This window comes from Gavia stellata, chromosome 1 (genome assembly GCF_030936135.1).
Source record: "Gavia stellata isolate bGavSte3 chromosome 1, bGavSte3.hap2, whole genome shotgun sequence".
Classification (NCBI taxonomy): domain Eukaryota; kingdom Metazoa; phylum Chordata; class Aves; order Gaviiformes; family Gaviidae; genus Gavia; species Gavia stellata.
In genome coordinates, this window is record NC_082594.1 from 2,685,533 (window position 1) to 2,705,160 (window position 19,628).

Consider the following 19,628-nt stretch of genomic DNA (forward strand, 5'->3'; position numbering starts at 1 on the left):
ATGAAAATATGGTCAACCCCATTCTTGGAGGCTTCCTTCCATGGGACATGGCAATGAAAGGTGGCTAGGTTGTCTCCTTAAGCCCTGTCACACTTTGCTGATGCCAGTGAGGATGTTGCTACTCATAGCTCTCACAGCTTTTTGCAAGACCTGAGCACTGGGGCTCCCGCATATAAGGAAATAAAGCATTTCCCCTAGAGAGGGTGCAATTTCCTTACTGCCCACATACTGTGCACGCTCTGGAGGGGTAGCCAAAGCACTTTGTAAGCTCAACCGCTGTTGAGCATCACTCGTAGTGCACCGACTGTCCATGCAACAGCAATGTGTGGGGCTGTGGGTGTAAACTTGTGCACCAGAAACCTGTGGAAAACCCCTGGTGGGAGTTAAATACAACCGAGAGCAGCGTGACGCCACCGGACTGGCAAATATTTGCTTTGAGGTTCCCATCCCTGAATGCTGACTCTATGAATTAGTAAGAGCATACGATTACTTGCTCCGTTCTTGATATGAATCTTGCCAGAGACAGAAGCAAGCATCTAAATATATTTAAAAAAAAAGGCCTGTGACGCATAAAGCACGTAATCAATGGAGCGGAGACCTTTCCCTTGAAACAGTGATGTTCCCATGTATGACAAATAGAGCAGTTGCATCAGAGTCAGTCTGGTCCTTTGGGAGCGAATGCTGTTTGGTGGAGAGGGGATCTTTTTCCCGGGCAAAGGCTGCAACCAGCTCTGCATCCCTGTGCGTGCTTGTTGGAGATGCATGTAAAGGGAGAAGGTAATATCTGCTTCTTCCAGTGTGCACAGAAGTGTTAGCTCCTTGTCTGGGACTGTTTTTCAGGCTCCATAGGATGCTCAAGAGAAACTGATTTAGCTTGGCTGGGTTTCAACTTTGCAGAGGTCTCTGAATCAATTTTAAGGTTGTGCTTGCGGAGGGTATGGTTCTTTACATTTCAATCATTCATAAAAATCTAATCATCTGGGCTCCAAATAATCTGTCTACTGCTCTTGTCTTTGTGTGGCTTTTTGTACTGATAACTCCTATGAATACATTTGCTTTTAGTGGCGAGGGAGAAACTGCACGAGGAAATAAAACTTGCAAACTAATTGAACTTCTCAGTCTTGTTGAGTAACAAGCCAGAGATGTTGGCAGGGCTGGGAATAGATCTGGTTATCATTCCTACTCTCTTAATAGCCGGAGGACATGGTTAATTATTAAATTGCTTGTTAATGTATTGAAATATTGCTTGGCATTTTTAATTTCCTTTTTTTCTCCCCTCTTTTCTTTTCTCCTCTTGCTGAAGGGCACTCCCAGGACCTGATGGATTTCTGATACCTCGCTCCTGAGGGGCTGGAAGGAGCATGGTTAAACACCAACCGCTGCAGTACTACGAGCCGCAGCTATGTTTGTCCTGTCTGACGGGGATCTACGGCTGCCGCTGGAAACGGTACCAGCGGTCACATGATGACACCACCAAGGTGGGTAGTTGACCGTGTCATCTCTTCCTGGTGGCTTTGGATTGTGGATGGGTGTGGGTCTCGGATGAAAGTGCTGGATATTTGATTTGGTTTTTTTGTTGGCTTGGACCATGGAGACCACTGGCCCCACTGCTTGGAGGTCTGCGAGAAGCCCTCACCATGTGGTTGACATAGCAGATGAGCATGGTTAGCTGGTCACGGTGCTCAAAGGGATTGAGTGATATGGGTTTGGCCACATCTGTCCATATTTTCCTTTTGGTACTGGGGGAGACTTCTGTTTTGCTCCTTGCTCTGTCTTATTGGCTGTGCTTGTGTGTATTTGGCTGAATATGGAGGAATTGCATTTCTGGTAGCCTCTATCTTCTGTGCATGTGAAAATAAGTTTATATCTAGGGAAAGGCAGTAGGAGGTGAGACCTAGCTGGGGATAAATGGGGGAGCTGTTAGAGGTGACTTTTTCCTCCCCTGCATAAATGCAGTTTTTAAGAGCTCTGGCAGAGGGAATCCAAGCAGCAGGGCTGGACTTGAGCCATCCCTGTCATTTGGGGCTGTGAGATGGGGTCTCGTGAGACCTGATGTGTTTATGCGAAGAAATGTGGAAAAATCTGCTGTCAGAGCTGCCCTGTTGTGTCTTCTGGGTAATGGTTGTTGTGTATTACTGTTCTTCTGTGCTTTCATATTGTCTGGGGTTTTTTAGTGTGCCTGCTACTTAAAGAAATAAAAAAACACAAAACAAAACTTAAATTTCGTTTCTCCTGGCAATGATCCCAGGAGACTTTTCCGCTGCTTTTTGAGGGCTTAGTTTTTGCTCCGGTGACAGTTAGCTGCTCTGTTTTGTTTTTAAGTCTATAACCAGGGATCTTCCTGGCTGTGGAGTGCTTTTCCTCTGGAAAAGAGGCTGTTAAGGAGAAAACACTTCTAGGCGGCAGATCCTCTGCCAAAAATGCTCCTGGTTCTGAATTGCATCGATTGTTGGTGGTGCAGCTTGGCCGGAGCTCCCATGTGAATTGAAAAGTCACGGCTTGCGTTTGTGCAATGTAAAACAAATTTCCTTTTGCAAAGTAGAAATGTTTGTGCTGTTTTCTCTCCTCTTTCAGTCTGGCCAGCTTAGTCTGAGTGACCGCTTCTGAGCTAGCAGAAGTTTCCTTTGAGCAAATACCCGGGCACATCCGTAGCAGAGGGTGTACTTGGGTTTTCAGGACTTTGTCAGGAAAACAGTGGGACGTAATGTCTTGGCGTGTGTGTGTGTACTAACTGAAATACTCAAAATGCCTTATTCCGTATGCCTTATGAACCAGAATATTATGCTTTTTAGCTAAAAATCCGTAGAAAAATTGCCATTGACTTAATTTTTTCAGTGAAAGCTGGCTCTGCTTGCACTGATTTATTTTACCAAAAAATATCAGTGGCAACCTTCCAATCCTACTTGGAATTTAAATTGTTTTTCTAATGCTAGAAAGGAATTTGTTGTGTTTAAAGTACCTGTGCATGGCTTAACAGAATCACAGAATGGTGGGGGCTGGAAGGGACCTCTGGAGATCATCTGGTCCAACCCCCCACCAGAGCAGGTTCACCCAGAGCAGGTTGCACAGGAATGTGTCCAGGTGAGTTTGGAATATCTCCAGAGAAGGAGACTCCACAATCTCTCTGGGCAGCCTGTTCCAGTGCTCTGCCACCCTCAAAGGAAAGAAGTTCCTCCTCATGTTTAGGTGGAACTTCCTATGACCAAGTTTGTGCCCATTACCTCTCGTCCTGTCACTGGGCACCACTGAAAAAAGACTGGCCCCATCCACCTGGCACCCACCCCTGAAGTATTGATAAGCATTGAGAAGATCCCCCCTCAGTCTTCTCTTCTCCAGACTCAAAAGACCCAAGTCCCTCAGCCTTTCCTCATAAGAAAGATGTTCCCTTAATCATCTTCGTAGCCCTTTGCTGTACCCTCTCCAGCAGCTCCCTGTCCCTCTTGAACCAGTCTCTGAGTTGGTCTTACTAAGTTCTACAAAAGGCCTCAACTTCCACTTTGTTGAATAAAGAAATAGAGATAACTTTGCTCTTGCAGGAGCAAAAGAAGAAAGTCTAAAATTAGGTACAGGCTATACAAAACCAAGGTGTGAAGAATCTGTTCCCATCTTGTGGTCAATTAAGTGCCTTGCAGGTGTTAGTGCTGGAATGAGCGATTGTAGCACTGTATTTGGAGAGGAAAATGCAAATGAAGGCTAATTGTCCTCTGTTGGATGGGTCTATTTGCATGTGCTTGAGTACTGCAGAGAACTGGTGGGAACTCTAGGATATGTGTAAGAGATGAGTGAGAAACCTCTTTAGTTGCAAAATAGTCCTTGGCTGTTTGAGCAAGCAGGTAACTTCTACAGGCTGCAAACCAGTATTGGCATCCCTCCACCTCTCTGGATTGGGTGGGAGAGCATTTCATGGTATCACTCAAATTCAGGACCACCTGTACTGCAAACTCCAATCGCTGCAGTTAAGCGAAGCTCCGAAGCAGGGATGGACTGACCCCAACGTACTGGGTACTCCCAGCGTTGGGTTTAGTGATCTCTGGTCTGCATGAGAGGACTTTCGAGATGTAGATTTAGATTTGAATATTAGGAAGAAATTCTTCACCATGAGTGTGGTGAGACACTGGAACAGGTTGCCCAGAGAAGATGTGGATGCCCCAACCCTGGAAGTGTTCAAGGCCAGGTTGGATGGGGCTTTGAGCAACCTGGTCTAGTGGAAGATGTCCCTGCCCATGGCAGGGGGGTTGGAATTAAATGATCTTTAAGGTCCCTTCTGACCTAAACCATTCTGTGATTCTATGCGTGGGAAAACTTTCCATGATCCCAAGGTATTGGACGGGCATAGGAAGTTTTACATATGCTAACTGTCTCCAGCTGATGTATTCCAGCTGCAATATTTAGGTGTATCTGTAAGGGATTAGCCAGGAAAATACCATACTGTAACTTGGGTGCCTATTTGCTTTACACAAAGTGGCATATTGATGATAATACCTATTGTATTGCCCTGTATCTGACCCTATAGTAATTCAGCCACTGCAAGCCTAGAGTAGAGGCATTTGTAGTATAATACATGTTTTCCTCAGCATGGTTTCTATAAAAAAGGGGTATGGCATATTTGAGAGGTCTTAAGCCTTGCAAAAATCTAGAGCTACTTGGGAAGGAAGGAACGGGGTATGTACATGTTATATTTATACTCTGTAATTATCAGAAAGCAAGGCACGTATTCAAAGAGCAACTGTTCTTATTGTAGGCTACAGCACAGTTATCTGCTTTCTTTTTAAAAGATCAAACTTTCTAGAGTAAAAGGCCTTCACCTAAATTTGGGTTATGACCCACCATTGCATCCTTGAAATCTTCTGCTGATGACTGTGAATGTTTGTTTTCTGAATTGTGCTGTAGTTCAACAGAGTTTTAATGATTCCTCTCTTTTCCCCTCAAATGTATGCAGATCAGGCTTTCTACTACACATTAAAGATCTACATGAAAATGAGAATTTTAATTGTAAGCTTGAGTTCTATGTTTTTTTGGGAGACTGCTTGCTAGAATTGTAATTATCTCTTGCTTTCCTCTCTCCTTTTGAGAGCGGAGGAGGGGGGCTGAAGGCACCGAACCTGCATGCTTGGTCTACTTAAGTTTTGAATAGCTGCAAAATTTCTTTCTGTTGTGTGCCTTCAGCTTTAATGGCAAGATCCCCTGTCACATTTTATAAATTTTTAATGTTTTCTTAATGAAAGACATATAAAAGAGAAGTGGTCTAGCTGAGATTCAGACCGTTACAATCCCTGTAGCTGGTGTGAGGAAGCAATTTCTGATCTAACTACAGCTTGTTCATTGGGTATTCAACCAAGGAATTTCTTATGAAGTCAGTGCACCATCTTAACAGGGCTCTATCGCCCTGAAGACAGAAACTGTGGGTAAATAAGCTTTGGCTTGTAGTTGCTTTTAAAGGTCTGAAGTTCAGATGGTAGCTCCCAGATACCACGATCCTGTTGATGGATTGCCGGCAATTAAAAACGCAGAGAGCGGCACTGCTAACTGCGGTGTATAAACACAGTGCTCTGTGCACAGCTTGTGTGCTTCACCCGAAATGAACTGCTGCTGGGTATTACAACACCAGAATAGCTCTTGCTCCCGGGGTAGAGTCCAGGGCTGGCTGCAGCACCTTTTTAAAATCCATCCAGAGATGTTGCAGGATCAGTATCAATGTGGGAGATGTTTATGGGTTGCAGTGTATAAACGTGAAGTTAAATCTATCAACTGGTTTTGTTCAGGTTTTTTATTGCTTCCAAAACCATGTTGTCTGTACACAGCAAATATCACATCTGAGAACTCATCCTAGGTGGGAGTGGGGAAAGATATATTCTGCAGTAAAAAATTGCAATGGTAATTTTTTTCTCTCTCCAACAAACAGAAGCAGCCCCTTTTAGTGGCTGGCTGGTTTTTTTTGTAGTTACTGTGTCTTGAAAAAATCTTGGGATCTTTATTTTATCTTATTTAGTTCCCTGTCAAATAGGATAAAATACTGTCACCATTTACAAAGGGCTTTGGCTTCTCGGCTTAGCGGCAGGCATGGCTGATACTGTACTTCCCAACCACAAACCCTTTTGAGATACAAGTCAAGGCAACAAAATGTGAGTGGGAACTCTTCTTGTCTCCCCCATTTCTCTTGGAAGATTCCCATGTTAACAAAACTATCTTTTCCTCCAGAAAATTGCCAAGAATAGGCAGGGATAGGTGTCTGGTTTGGTTATATACAGTAGGAAGGGCCGTCATCACCTGGGACTGAACCCAAAATCAGCAGCTTTGGATCCCAGGTGACTGAAATTGCAAGATCCCTATGATCTTCTGCTCTTCAACATCATCTACAACATTTAAATGGAGGTATCTTCATGAGCTTTCTGTGAATGGTGGACTTCAAGGTACTTGTACAATCTCTTTTCTTCCTCTCATTTCTTTTGTAAACACCCCTGAGATGTTGTGAAAGGAGCAGTATTAGTGATGAAATCCTGCGCATACAGAAATCCCACTGCTTTCTGAATTCTCTAATCCCACAGATGTTAACCTGAGCATCTAATAAACCAAACCCTTGTTAAGAACCTGGAAAGATGGTGAAAGTGGAGCTAATGAGACCCACATCCAAGCTCGGGAGGGGATTTCTTTGAAAGCTTTGCGGGTGGTCAGGACCGATGGCTGATGAAACATGGATTTGTGGGGTTGGATTTTGGTTATAATATTAATGGGATTTTTTGTCCTTAAAAACACAGCATGTTCAGAATCCAGCTTAAAATCCCTCTTTCTTTCAGTGTGGCTTTGTAGGGCTGATGCATATACGAACATAACTTGTTTAAAGCCCCTGTGCCTCCCAGAAACCTCATATTTTTAAAGCTTGTTTTTGCGCATCCAAGGCATTGCCCCCCTCCTTTCTGAGACCCCCATTAGTTGCTGATGGGAGCAGCACAGGGACCTGCTCCAAGAGCTGGAAATGCTGATTGCTTGTACCCACTGGCTTCTGGTGTTGGGAGGGATACTCCTGCACCCCTTGCTTCCAGCACTGCTGTTGGGTGGCATTTCCCCACTGCCTTATTTAGACTCCATTTCTATGTGCTGGCAAGTGTCCTTGCCTTTTTTATTGTCCCCTCCCTGAACATGTGTCCTTGCAGGTCGTCTTTTCCCTACCTGGTACGTGGCTCCTCTGGTCCTATTGGTAGCTGCTGCAACCTTTCCCTTTCTGCCTCCATCCTCTTCTGACAGTAATAATCAGTAATTGTAGCAGAGATGCTTCCTCATTGCTATTGCTTTGTAGGCTTGCTGCTCTCATCAGTGAAGAGCTGTCAAACCCGGAGCAATGCCTTGTAATGCGTCAGCTCTTCTGAACCCAGCAGCAGATGCTCCACAGTGCGTGGAGTTCAGGGGCTGCCGTGTTATGTGCTGATGGATTACTGTTTGGGGGTCTTTTGGTACCCGATCAATAAAAGGGCAGCACTAGCTAGATATGAGATGCTCCTTGGAAGCACCTTGGGCTGGGAGTGTTGTTTCGTTCACCATCCCTCTTGACAAACAGGCTTTTATACCTTTGCTGGGGAAAATACTGAGAAGTGTTATGAACGCTGTCCTGGGGCTGCTCTGATTTAGTGCAATAAAAACTTAATAGGGCTTGGCAGAGTGCCTCAACCTTCCTGACCTGAGGCCTCTGCAGCAGATGGGCATGCTGAAGTGGGAGGGAACTGAGAATGTCCCAAAGCAACCAGTTCTTGCTCAACACTCCCCAGTTACCCCCCTGCCCTCCCCAGTATGATGTTCCAGCGTTAATAAATGGAACTGCTAATATTAAGGCAAATTAAAGCCTGTAATCAAGACAGCCTCCCATATTTATCTTTCAGTGTGTGAAGTGGCGTAAGTCCTCTGCCAGCTTGTTTGCATGGGGTGTTTTGCTTGGTTTTTTCCCCCCTGTAACTGGGTAAACTGAGGCACAGAAGTCAAGCTGTTGTGAGATGACTTGGTGGTGGCCACCATTGAGTTTTGAATCCCAGAAATCATCCTAACATGGATACTTCTAAAATCTCCCTGGTACCTGTGAATACACTTAGGGGCTTCCCGATGGCACTGGCTGTTGCCTGTTGGTTTGGAGGTGAGGAGCTAGGGACAGTATCTTGTGTGGCACTGTGGCCGATGCCACCACAATCACAGCTGACTTGGTAGGTCGCAGTTATGTTCTCTGCAGCTTTAACTTGTCTGCCTGCAAATTCAGACTCTGGGTAATATTGTATGTGTCCCCTGGGCAGGGCTGACCTTTTTATAGGTGATTGATTAGCTCGTATAGCAATGGCTTACAGATTTTTCTAATACTGTGTCATTACTACTTTATTCAGAAACTTTGAAGTGATCCATGTGCAAGCTCCCTGTGATAAACGGCCCCCTCGGATACACAAAGGTGCCTTGTGACTTTTCCAATGTTCCAGGCCTCCGGGGTTTCATTTGGATTGTGGCATTTCCTTGTTATAGCTGCCAGATGTGCTCCCTCCAACTGTTTTTTTTATGCATTGTACTAATTATCTGGGTGAAAAAATGACATCGTTGGAGCCCATCACCCCTCCTTCTCCTGTTTGCTCCTGGACCTTTTCAGATATAGCAGATGCTGCTTCTCCTGTTTTCCTTGAAGCCACTGTGTGAGTGGTCTTGCCTTAAAGTGTAATTAGGGAAAGTGTGCTCAGCATTACTGAATGCCAGTAGGTTGTTTTACTAAAGAAACCAACGTAAGATGAAGCAGAAAGTCCTTAATTGGATGGGGAAGCTCCAAAACTGCAGAATAGCAAACCAAAAGGTTGTAGGGATGGACCTTTACCACCCCCAGTTTTCATCCTGGGTTGCAGTGAAAACCAGCCTTGAATTAACAGCTTAAACCAGGGCTGAATAATCAGTGTGTCTGTAGCCTGTGTAGGCAAGTAGATTTGAGGACTGATGGCCAAGTGCTGCCTGTGCAGGAAAAAGAAGCTTTGAGCTGTTGAGGAGGGGATGGGGGGAGAGAGATGGGAACAACACCTTGAAGTTGGGGAAGGATATAGGGATAAAAGGGACCTTTAAGCCCTTTAAAGATCCCTAGACCAGCCTGGACTTGTCCTGTTTCTGATGTTCAAGAAATCTCCATGTTTCTTTTGTCCTTACTCCAGCAACAGCCAGAGGAGACGGCTCTTGTATTTTTTTTCCCCTTTATCTTTGGTTTCCGGACAGAAGTCTAGGCTGCCTGTGCTTCCCAGGAAATCCATTACGTGTTGTCAGGGGGTTTAGCCAAGCCTTTCCTAGAAAGTATTTGGAAAGCCATGACTTCAAACTTGCCGTGCTCAGCCTGGGGAAGAAGAAAGGCTGAAAGCAGATACGGCTGATGCCTTGAAGCTCTTGAAGATAAGCGTTGCTGAAGGAGGAAACTTTAAAGGCTCTGAGGGCACTGATTTTGTGGCCTGCTGCTGGAGTGAGCTTCTTGAGAGAGAGGGACAGGGCCAGAGTTTGAGGGTTTCCAGGGGCGGCTGATGGAGGAGACGAGAGGAAGCTGCAGCCCATCACGTTGTGCTCTGTGCTGCAAAAGCTGATCTGAGACTTGGAAGTTGGGGCTCTTGCCAAAACAGCAACCGAAGATGACCTCAGGTGCTCTGCATTAAGTTGAGAGATGTTCACCCTGATCATTTCCCTGGAGGTTTCTCTCTCTGAATTCCTCCTTGGATGTTTATGACTATGCCAGTGTTTCCATGACAATCATCCATATTTTGGTATTTGGAGAAGAAAAGGCTTGATGGATCTATTGCGTCTTGATGCAGCGTGTCCCATCTGGGATACTGCAGTGCAAGGTTTACTGAACACATGTGTTTGCTTTGTAGCTTTTTTTAAAATCTGGGTAATACAAAGGTGCTCTCTTAGTCCACTGACCAGCTACAGACATGTTTAAGGCAGAAGATACTTTAGCTGATGCATCCCTCTACCCCTTCCTACCACCCAAGTGGTTGCACAGAGTAGTTAAAGCAACGCAGCGAGGAGCACAGCTATTCCCAATTTCTGCTCACAATGCTGCTGCTGTGTTGTAGAGGGTGACAACACCAGGGTAATTGGTACATTATAAATGCCATGTGTTATGGCATGCGTCGGCTGCTGCTTGAGCTATCAAAACATGCTCTTGTATGGGCATGTTGTGGTCCCAGCAAAGAGATGGGGACTGCTGGGGCATGTGTAAGAGCGGTAGAGAAATGCAGAAATGCCTAGAGCCAGATGCATCTCCCTGTCCTTTCTGCAAGCAGCTTTGTTTAAACATCAGCAGTGCTTGCTTAACAGGAAAAATTGGAGAGATGCTGTAATGGAGATGAGAAACCAAATTGCCCCTTATGATTTAAATAAGTGCTTCACGCAGATGCCCTGGTGGGGATGTGATATGAGAGGTGAAGGCAGTGGGTTTGCCATGGCCCGTGGGGCAGCTGAACATGCTCATTAGAAAGCAATAGCATCGGCGGTGGAGCTGTATCACCACTCTTTTGGAGATGTCGTTTTTACATTGCGCGTCTCCTAATCCTCTGTTTAAATAAATGCAAGGTGTCTGAACTGCCTAGATATGGGGGGGAATATCTAATGCTTGTAATGCCTCTCCCTGCCTATAAAGCATCTATTGCTGCTTGTGTAGCTGCAAGCCAGTATAAATGAGATATCAAACTCTTCCTAATGAATTGGGCATTTGCTGTTAAAATTTATTCCCTTAAAGTGAAACGTGAAGGATTCAAAATGGTCCATCTGGTTAAAAACATCACGTGGCCTTGAACTGAGGTTTCTGATGGCTTTTTTTTCTGGGTCGTTTTACGAAAAGATGAATGAGGAGCTGTGATCCATCGACATAATAGATTGCTGTGCTATGTCTGTGATATGTGTATTAATTCACTTTATAGTGAAATACTCTTGTAATTCCTGCTTGGCAAGAGCTGTTAAATGACCTGAACAGATGATCTAAGCCACGTTGGCATGATATATCTGTGTGACTACAGGCTTTGGAGCTGGGACTTTGCTGGGTCTTCAGTGCTAATCCCCAGATGGCCAAAGGTCACTAGTCACAGAAATTGCTTGCCTTGCTGAAAACCACTATTAGAGGACGGGGAAATTTGCCCTTTTCAGTGTGATTTGAATTTGTTAGTGTTCATGACTGTAGGCCTTGAGGACATGGGAGTTTTTGAAAAGAGGCTCTTTCAAGCCCGTTTTGATTTGAGGTTGGGCACTAAGGCATTGGATGCTGCATGTTGGATGTGACCAGTGATTCAGAACTGAATCGCCATGAATGGATGTGTCCGATTATGCTGGAGCGATGGGCTAAATGGAGGTAAATCCAATTGTTGAATTAAATATTGATTATTTTTTTAGAAAAAAATTATTTTCCCCCAATGCTTGGAATTGAAAGCAAAACTCCCTGTTTTCAGGGCTTTACAACTTAAACATCCTTTAAATTCACCTTTGAGCCCTTCATTTTACAGGGAGGCTGTGAGGTGACACAGGGTGGATGATTGTGCAGGGACAGGGGTTTAGGATGCTCATAGCTGCATGGGGACACACCACCCTGCCCAGCTCCGGCTGCGGGTTTTGCTGATGACAAACCCAAGGGAGTTCATTGCCGTTGCGCTGCCTTGCAGGAATTGCGCTGTCTGTGTTTTCAGTCTTGCTCCCTCGCAAAATCTGTGTCTCTTGGCTCTGGGAGATGCTTGGGAGTCAGGGAAAAGTGCAGACCTCTCCTTGTGTCTGAGGTTACAGGTGGTTCTTCCGGGAGCACGGGCGTCATTCAAGTGTTGTCTTGCTCAGTGATGTTTGAATGCTGAAATGTATTCAAAGCTTCAGCAGTGGTGGAAATTTCCTTCCACAGTGGGGAATATGAAAAGGCAGGATTTCTTTTGGCATGTGGCCTTGGGGAAAAATTGGGAGAAGATCTCGTCTGAAGTGTGACTGCAGCCAGCCTTCAAGACTGAACTGAATTTACACAGGGCACCATGCTGTCATATTATAACATGTTTTTTCTCTCCTCTATCTCTTTGTCTCTTCATTGCATATTCCCTAAAGCAGGTCTGTGGTCAGCTGAGCTAGGCAGGAATTGCATTTTCTGTGCATGGTGCCATCAGACCAGACTTGGCAAGGAGCGTTGCTGGGTCTATCTGGGAACGGCATGTTTTGGTCTTCATGAAGGAGCAAGACCTCTCTTAGGCTGAGCAGGTTTCCCATGGTAGACTGGCAAGGAGCAGAGAGGTGTGCTAGCCTGATAAACTCGGCTTAATCTGCCAGGAGCTTGCTTATCGTTGAGACCCACATATTTAGACAGCCCCTAGAAAGGCTAGGATGAGCATGCCACAGGGCAAAGCTGATGCTGAAGCTATTGCCTGCTTAGGCAAGTGAGCCTGCAGAAGACCATTGCTGGTCGCCTCTAGATCCTACCACGGAGGTACAAGCCCAGAAAGCCGGTATATTCCTGACTGTTTGACCAAAAGGCCAGGCTGCCAGGCAGCATTATAAATTATAGTCTATTCAATAAACACAGGTTCAGCCTTAATGGGTTTGGGTTGTGTTTTCCCTTCAAAGCCGTTCTTTAACATAAATAGTCGGCCATTGACTGCAGATACTGTGGCCTCTGTAAATTCCTGCTTGCTCCATGTGAAAGATGTTTCCTACTTCAGTAATGCTTGTTTGAAGGATAGGAAATCGCAAGTCCTTGAAACCCCAGGAAAGCCACAGTGTTTGGTAATTCGCTGCCTGGTGCAGCCTAACACTGTCAGGGTGAGGACGTTTGACTAATGCTAAAGCTCTGGCTTAGTCCTGATGAGGCAAAATGCCTTTGGGAGGGAGTCTGCAAAACCCATTGACTGTTGTGCCTGAGTTAGGATTATGGGCTCAGACTGGGTGATTAACATACCCTATGATTTATAATGCTTCATAGGTGTCAAAGGTTTTTACCGCAGAGCATCTGCAAAATGTGTTTTGGGCTATAAACAGCCAGCACCGAACTGGAGCTGCATCTGGAGAAAGGGGGAAGGGAGGCAGGTGGGAGACATGGAAGAAGAGGGGGGAAAAGTAGGATTTTTGGGCCACGGTCACTTGGAGCCAACCCTCAGCTTTGCTGACAAGAACTGGAAGCTCTGTCAGTTGGGGTTTGCCAGGGTTTTTCCCTGAGCACTTGGGATATGGTGATGTCCTTCCAGTCTAAAGACAGTAGTGTGCAACTACTCTTGTGGTTGAAAGATGCTGGGTGAGAGATGAGACTTCGATGCTCAATCAACTCATGGTTTAACCTATCATCCCCCATGGGAGAGCCTTTCCAGGCTGTCCCTGTGAGTCCCCTGTACTGGTTTTGGCTGGGATATAGTTAATTTTCTGCATAGTAGCTGGTATGGTGCTATGTTTTGGATTTGTGACCAAAAGACTGTTGATAACACAAGGATGTTTTAGCTATTGCTGAAGAGTGCTTAGCATCAAAGCAGAATATCTACTGAATTCCTTCTAAAAGGGGAAAAAAAAGAGGTGGTTTTTCTGCTTGCTTTCCAAAACAAACCTTTTCCCTCTTGGCTGTGTAGTTGCTGTTAGCACTAGAGTTAGACTTTTTAAATTGAATTGGATAACTCCTTTTTCAAAAGAGGCAGTGGGAACCTGTACTCCTGCCAGTACAAACTCCATTGTTGGTAGCTGCACTAACACAAGTTAATTCAATATGTCGCTATTTACTTAGATATTTAGTCCTTTCCCATGTCTAGAGCCACAAGGGTGTGAATTTTGGAGAGCAAATGATAGAAGGGAAATGATATTAACATCATTGACGTTTGACTTGTTGGTCTGTTCTGGTGTCTAAGCCCTCTCTCTGATATCAACAAGGATGGTGAAAAATCAAGGTCCTTTTCCGGAGGAGACTTTATTTTTCTCACCCAGAGGGAAGCGAGCGTGGCCTTGCCGCCCTTCAGTTAGACTTGAGTGATTTACTTCTGGGTTTGAATTTGCCAGTCTCCTGACCCACAGAGTCCTCTTTTCCAGTGCCTTTCCCCAATTCCCAGGTGTCCTGGAAGAGATCCAAGGACAGTTGTGCTGTGACAGAGCATAAAATGTAGGAGAACGAATTTTCAGAATGTCCTTGCTGGGTGGCTGGATGCCCTGGGAGGGTGTATTGACCAATGGAGAAGGCTTTTTTGATTTTCTTTTTTTTTTTCCCCCAAATAGAAGAAATTTCCCTGCCTCTTATAAAAGCAGACTTTGTAGAAGTTGATAGGATGCTTGTGGGTCCAAAATGACCACAAAAATTGGCTAGATGAGAAGGAAACCTGGCACCAGTCGGAGTAAATGAATGAAACGGTGGAAATAAAAAGGAGCAGGATTAGCTTGTGGCAATGGTCCCTTGCTAAATGTGTGCGAAGGGACAGAGCTGATGGGGTAGAGGTGGAAGTCATGCAACCAACAGTTTGAGGGTAGTTGGAGGTCTCCTGCCTTCCCCACCATGTGCCCTGTCACCTGGGGCACAGCCTCCTTCTCCTTGTCACTACTGCTTGACCCCATCCCAGCTCACAGCCAGCTGTTCCCACCAAAACCGGGAATGGCCGAAAATAATCGTGCAAGATGTTGATGGAAATGAAGAGGCTGCATTCTCACGGGGCCCTGCTTGGGGACTGCTGATGAACTGCGCTTTGCAAACAGCCTCCTGCCGGTGTTCTCTCTTTATTTTCAGCAGTGGATTAGATATTTATAAGAACAATTTAAACTTGGCACCACTTTAGCATTAATTTTAAATGGCTGTGAATAGCAGCCTTGGGGGGGCGGGGGAAAAAAGAAACTAGAGACATCTCCGTGCTGAAGAGGTTGAATTTCCTGCAAAGCCACGTGTGGAGCGCAGATGGTCCATGACAGTGGTGTCCTGCAGCTATAGCCCTTCTCAGAGATGTATGTCGGTTCCCAGGGGAGATGTGGGAGTGGGTTTGAGTGCTCCATGAGGGTGCTGGTACTTTGCCAGCAGGAGGAAAGATGTGGTGATGGAAAGCCCAGTTCTTGCCAGATGTGATGGGTGGGGAGATGCTGCTGTGCAGATGGTGGGGCACAAGCTGATATACAGGTTGCTGCCGTGGGGAGACAGAGCAAGCTTAGGATGGGAAGGCTTCAAAATAGTGAAGGGCTGCCAAATGTTGGGGAGGAGACCATGCCTTGGGGCATGGTGAAAAGGGACAATTGGAGGGAGAAGGTGAGGCTTGAGCTGAGAGAGATGCTCCCATGTCCTGCATCATCTGGGAGAAACCTGTCTAGGTGTCTGCTGAGCTAAAGAGCTCTTTGGAAGCTCTGTGCAATGCAGTACAGGGGTGCTTGGGTGAGGGATGCAAATATTTGCTATAGGCTTCAGCCAGGCATAGAGCTGAGCTTGCCCAGTGTTTCTTTATTTCTATTAATTCCTCTGCCCAGAGACACACATTGTCCTTCAACCTCATCACCTTGGTTATTGGATTAATGCAAAATTGAGAATAAAAGACTTGAAGAGTAAATTTTCAGTGAAGTACAGTTAAATAGGCAGTTGCTTTCAACAACTGCTGCCATCCTATGTGTTTATGAAAGGGGAGAAATGTTTATATAATGGGAAACAGAAGGCCCGTACCAATACCCTCTTCTCTCCCATCCCTTTCATAAAAGTCCTGCCTATCTGCTGCTGGTAACTGATTTGGAGGTCAGGAGGAGGGCAAGGTAGGCTGGGGAGTGGGATGCTCTTGCGCACTTTTTTCACTACTGATGTAACTTTCAATGCATATGTATCATCTGCTTTTATTTTCCTTGGGTGACGCATCCTACTGCTTTGAAAGCCACAGAGACACACAGCACTGTGTGAAAGAGCAAGTGTTTGTGTCACGCTGTGGTTGCCCCAGCCCCACTGCACACCACTGTACTGCCACAGCTTTGTGCTGCTTTGCAGAACGCTGTTGCATGTGAGAAGGTCCTTTGGATAAAAACGGTAGGGAAAACCCAAGTCCTTCTGCAGGACTGTAAAGTTTTGATTAACAGAGCCATGCAATAAGCCTTGCTCAGAACGCTTGGCAGAGGCGGTGGGTTTTGGAGCTCCTAAGTTCCTACAGATGCTGAAAATGAACATCTGGGAAGAGGGCAATGTATTGTACCCACATGGGAAAGCCTGCAGCTAAGAGTTCCCTTCTGTCTGGCTTGCCACCTGGCCCATAAGCATAAACCCAACTAGCATGGGGTAGATACACACTCATCCAATCCAAATGTTATACCCAAATAGTCATTGGATTTTCCTCCTCTTGTCCAGCATGAGGACTGGTCTATCTCAGTGGTCTCTGGCTTAGACCAGAAGTTGCATCCTGGATTTAAGAAATTTCCTGATGAAAGATCTTGTGGTTTCCTGGGAAACTTCCATAACTGGCACTTTTTTGGAAGGTTGCACTGAAAAATCCTGATGTGCTGTTTTCTTTTAAGCTGATTTTTATTTTTGTTAAACTGAATTTCTTGGCAGTTGGGTGTGCAGGCTCTCCTCACAAGGTATTTGTGGGACATAGCTCTAAATGAGGCACATCTTGCCATGTCTGAAGATGAGTGGAAACTGCATCATGCTACAGACATGTCGACATATTAAGAATTAACTTGTAGGTTCTGGTGCTATGTTCTGAGTGCTCTTTCATGGTTTTGATGCTATTTTGCAAAACAGCATCATCTTACACTGCGTTTGGCCTGCTGTTTTGGAGAGCGGGTCGCACTATTTTGAATTGTCACAAGTCCTCTGTGGCCTTAGGGAAAACTGTAGGGGTGGTTTAAAGTCTGCAGCAACTGTCTTCATTTGCACTGATGGACATAATTTTGCTTGAACCAGGCTCTAACAATTCTTCTTGAAAGTGGATTACTTGGATCTATTTCTCCCTGTTTTACGCAGGCAAGGTTTAGGATTTTCAGTCTCCAAAAACCATCAGATGCCTTTTCAGAAAGTGTGCCTAGAAGCCATGTTTGGCTGTAGCACAATAGTAAGTGGGTGACGTTCAGCTGCCTTTCTTGTACAGAAGTCAAGCTAGATGATTTAATGGTCCCTTTGGTTTTTAAAATGTATGTGTTTTATTTCATGATGTAAAAAGCTTCTAAACTGAGGGCAGAGGTTAGCTTGCCAAATACATCGCAGCTGTTCATCCTAATTTGGAAGGAGAGGCTGCTAGAAGTCCTGGAACAGAAAGGCTTGGAAGCTGAAATGCTTTTGCATGATAATATCTTTCTGCCTTTTAATACAGATGTTCACATTCATGCCTCCTATTCTGGGACTCTGGCCAAGTTCCTGCATAGAGGAACTGCACATAGTTCCTGGTCCTGTCCTTCACCCCAACATCATCCCAGAACAGGTACAGCCTGAGATTAATTTACTTGCTGGAGTTTCCAATCTGTTTAATAAATCAAACAATGCGCTATTTCAGACACATAGTTGGTTTTTGCAGTAAAAGGGTAGGTAGAGCATATTTCCCTATGGGGCAATTGCTCTTTGTAGTTTGCAAGCTAGTCCCATTAAATTAAAAAAGCCACCACAAACTGAAACTCTGCAGCTTTCTTGCAGTGTGTGGGTTATCGCAGCAATGCTCGTTCAGGGGGTTGAATCTGGCAGTTGTGGCTGTGCCTTCCTCCCTTGTTTACCAGGAAAAGGCTGTAGCAGTTCAGGAGGTTTTATTTTGTATGTATGCTTATTGCAAGCATTCTTGGGGAGCAAATCTCTGCATCAGAAGACTCTCTATTTCCCACTGTTCAAGCAAAGCGCTTTGGCATCTGGAACGAGAGGAGATGGCCTCAAGTTGTGCCAGGGGAGGGTCAGGCTGGATATTAGGAAAAATTTCTTTCCTGAGAGAGTGGTGAAGCACTGGCAGAGGCTGCCCAGGGAGGTGGTGGAGTCACCATCCCTGGAGGTGTTCAAGGAACGTGTGGACGTGGCATTGTGGGACATGGTTTAATGGGCATGGTGGTGTTGGGTTGGTGGTTGGACTTGATCATCTTGCACATCTTTTCCAACCTTAGTGATTCTGTAATCTAGAAACATGTTGCAACTGCACTTTTTTGATCATGGCTATATTGTTTAGGACCAGAGCAGACACCTTCTCCTCTGCCAGGCTGTGTGTTCTGGCCCAGGCTTTCATGAAGCTGCAGTTTGGGTCTGGTGAAACATTGGAGATGACTGCAAAATTTCCTTATTGTGGGAGTTCAGTGATGCTTACAATGGGATTTTTCTAAACCTCCAGGATGCATCATCCGAATTGCATTTGACCCCTCTCCCATCCCGCCGTGCACACAAGGGCAGTGAAGCCATGTCAGAGATGAACACCACTGCAGCAGGAGCTGGATGTCTCCTGTAAAGTCTGGCTCTTCAGCAGCTGAAGCTCAAGAGCATCACCAAAGATTTTGAGACATGTAATAAATAGGAGTTGGCAGCAAAATCTCTCCTATGTTCTTAGCATATGTGAACAAGCAGCTAGGCCAAACAGCGCACGTTTAATTCTCCCTGAACTTTTGCTCGTAATGCCTGCTCTGAATCCTCTTCAGGTCTCAGCAGCGATGTGGTCATAGCCAGCCCCACCAGACTTCTCGCAATGCTTTCCCTTGTGCTGGTTGTGTGGTGGAGCCAAGGAAAATGCTCTCCAGAACGTGCATGCAGGTGGCCAGATTCTGACCTGCAGCGAAGGCCAGACTCCTCCTCTTTGAGCAAAGACTGGTTGAAGCTGGAAAGCTCATAGCAAAGGCTAGGGAGTACACAGATGGGTTATGGTGATGTTTTGGGGGTTGTTCTTTCAAGCTGCTCTTGATGGATGTTGAGCAAACACCCAGAGTGGCTGCCAGACCAGCTCTGTCTCCTGACCCAAAGGCCTGTGCACTTGGGGGTGTGTGCGTGCATGTGTAAAATCTTGATATTAGACGTTACTAACGTCAGAACTTGGCTGTAGTTGCTGCAACCTCATTCCTGCTGGACTCCGCTAGCAAACTGTGCTGCCACAATGCTGTGTGGTGCTGTTGGCTGCCTGTTCCCTGAGGTGCCATCTGCAATTCAATTCTCAGCTCAATAAATGCATTAGTGGGGTGAGGAGGGGAAACATTGCTGTGCAAATGGGACTAAACTGACTAATGAAGCTAAATCCTTGGCCTGTAGGAAGGTCCTCTGTGTAATCCTGCACACAAGATTTGAGCTGGCCACACCGTGGTAGTAGCCTCAGCTTGCTAACGTGGGGGAAAAACCTGAGAGCCCACGGATGTCTGAGTTACACCTTGTTTGGGTGCTTGGGTGTCCTGTGGTGCATGCAGGTTTCCGATGCTTTCAAAAGTGTTGTTGGGGTGTGGGTAAAATGAGGCTGTGCACCGTGACCATGTGCATGGGGGTGGTTTGGTTTCTGGTAGGTGGCTCTACAGCGTTGTGTGGTTAGCGGAGAGGAACTTGAAGATATGTGGAGATGTGGCTTTCCTGGCACCCATCACAAGACATGTCAGTAATCTGCCAGTTTGTTGTTTTAGAGATGAATTGGCTGCTTGTGGGATCTGGGTGGGGATCCAGACTGCCTCAACACTGAGGTGCTCAACTTGGATGCCAGAAATGCTTGTGGGGTTTTTTTGAGTTGGGAACCTCTGCATTAACCTGTTGGCTTATT

The 19,628-nt window shown here is 45.7% G+C and overlaps 1 protein-coding gene across 1 annotated transcript in view; it reads left to right on the forward strand.

Moving 5' to 3' along the window:
• The first annotated feature begins 1,361 nt into the window (after positions 1-1,361).
• Positions 1,362-19,628, forward strand: part of GDPD5 (glycerophosphodiester phosphodiesterase domain containing 5) — a 113,340-nt gene continuing 95,073 nt past the window's right edge. The window contains exon 1 of the mRNA XM_059820922.1: positions 1,362-1,478. Coding sequence (XP_059676905.1) covers positions 1,362-1,478 — 117 coding nt within the window. The remainder of the gene's footprint in view (positions 1,479-19,628) is intronic.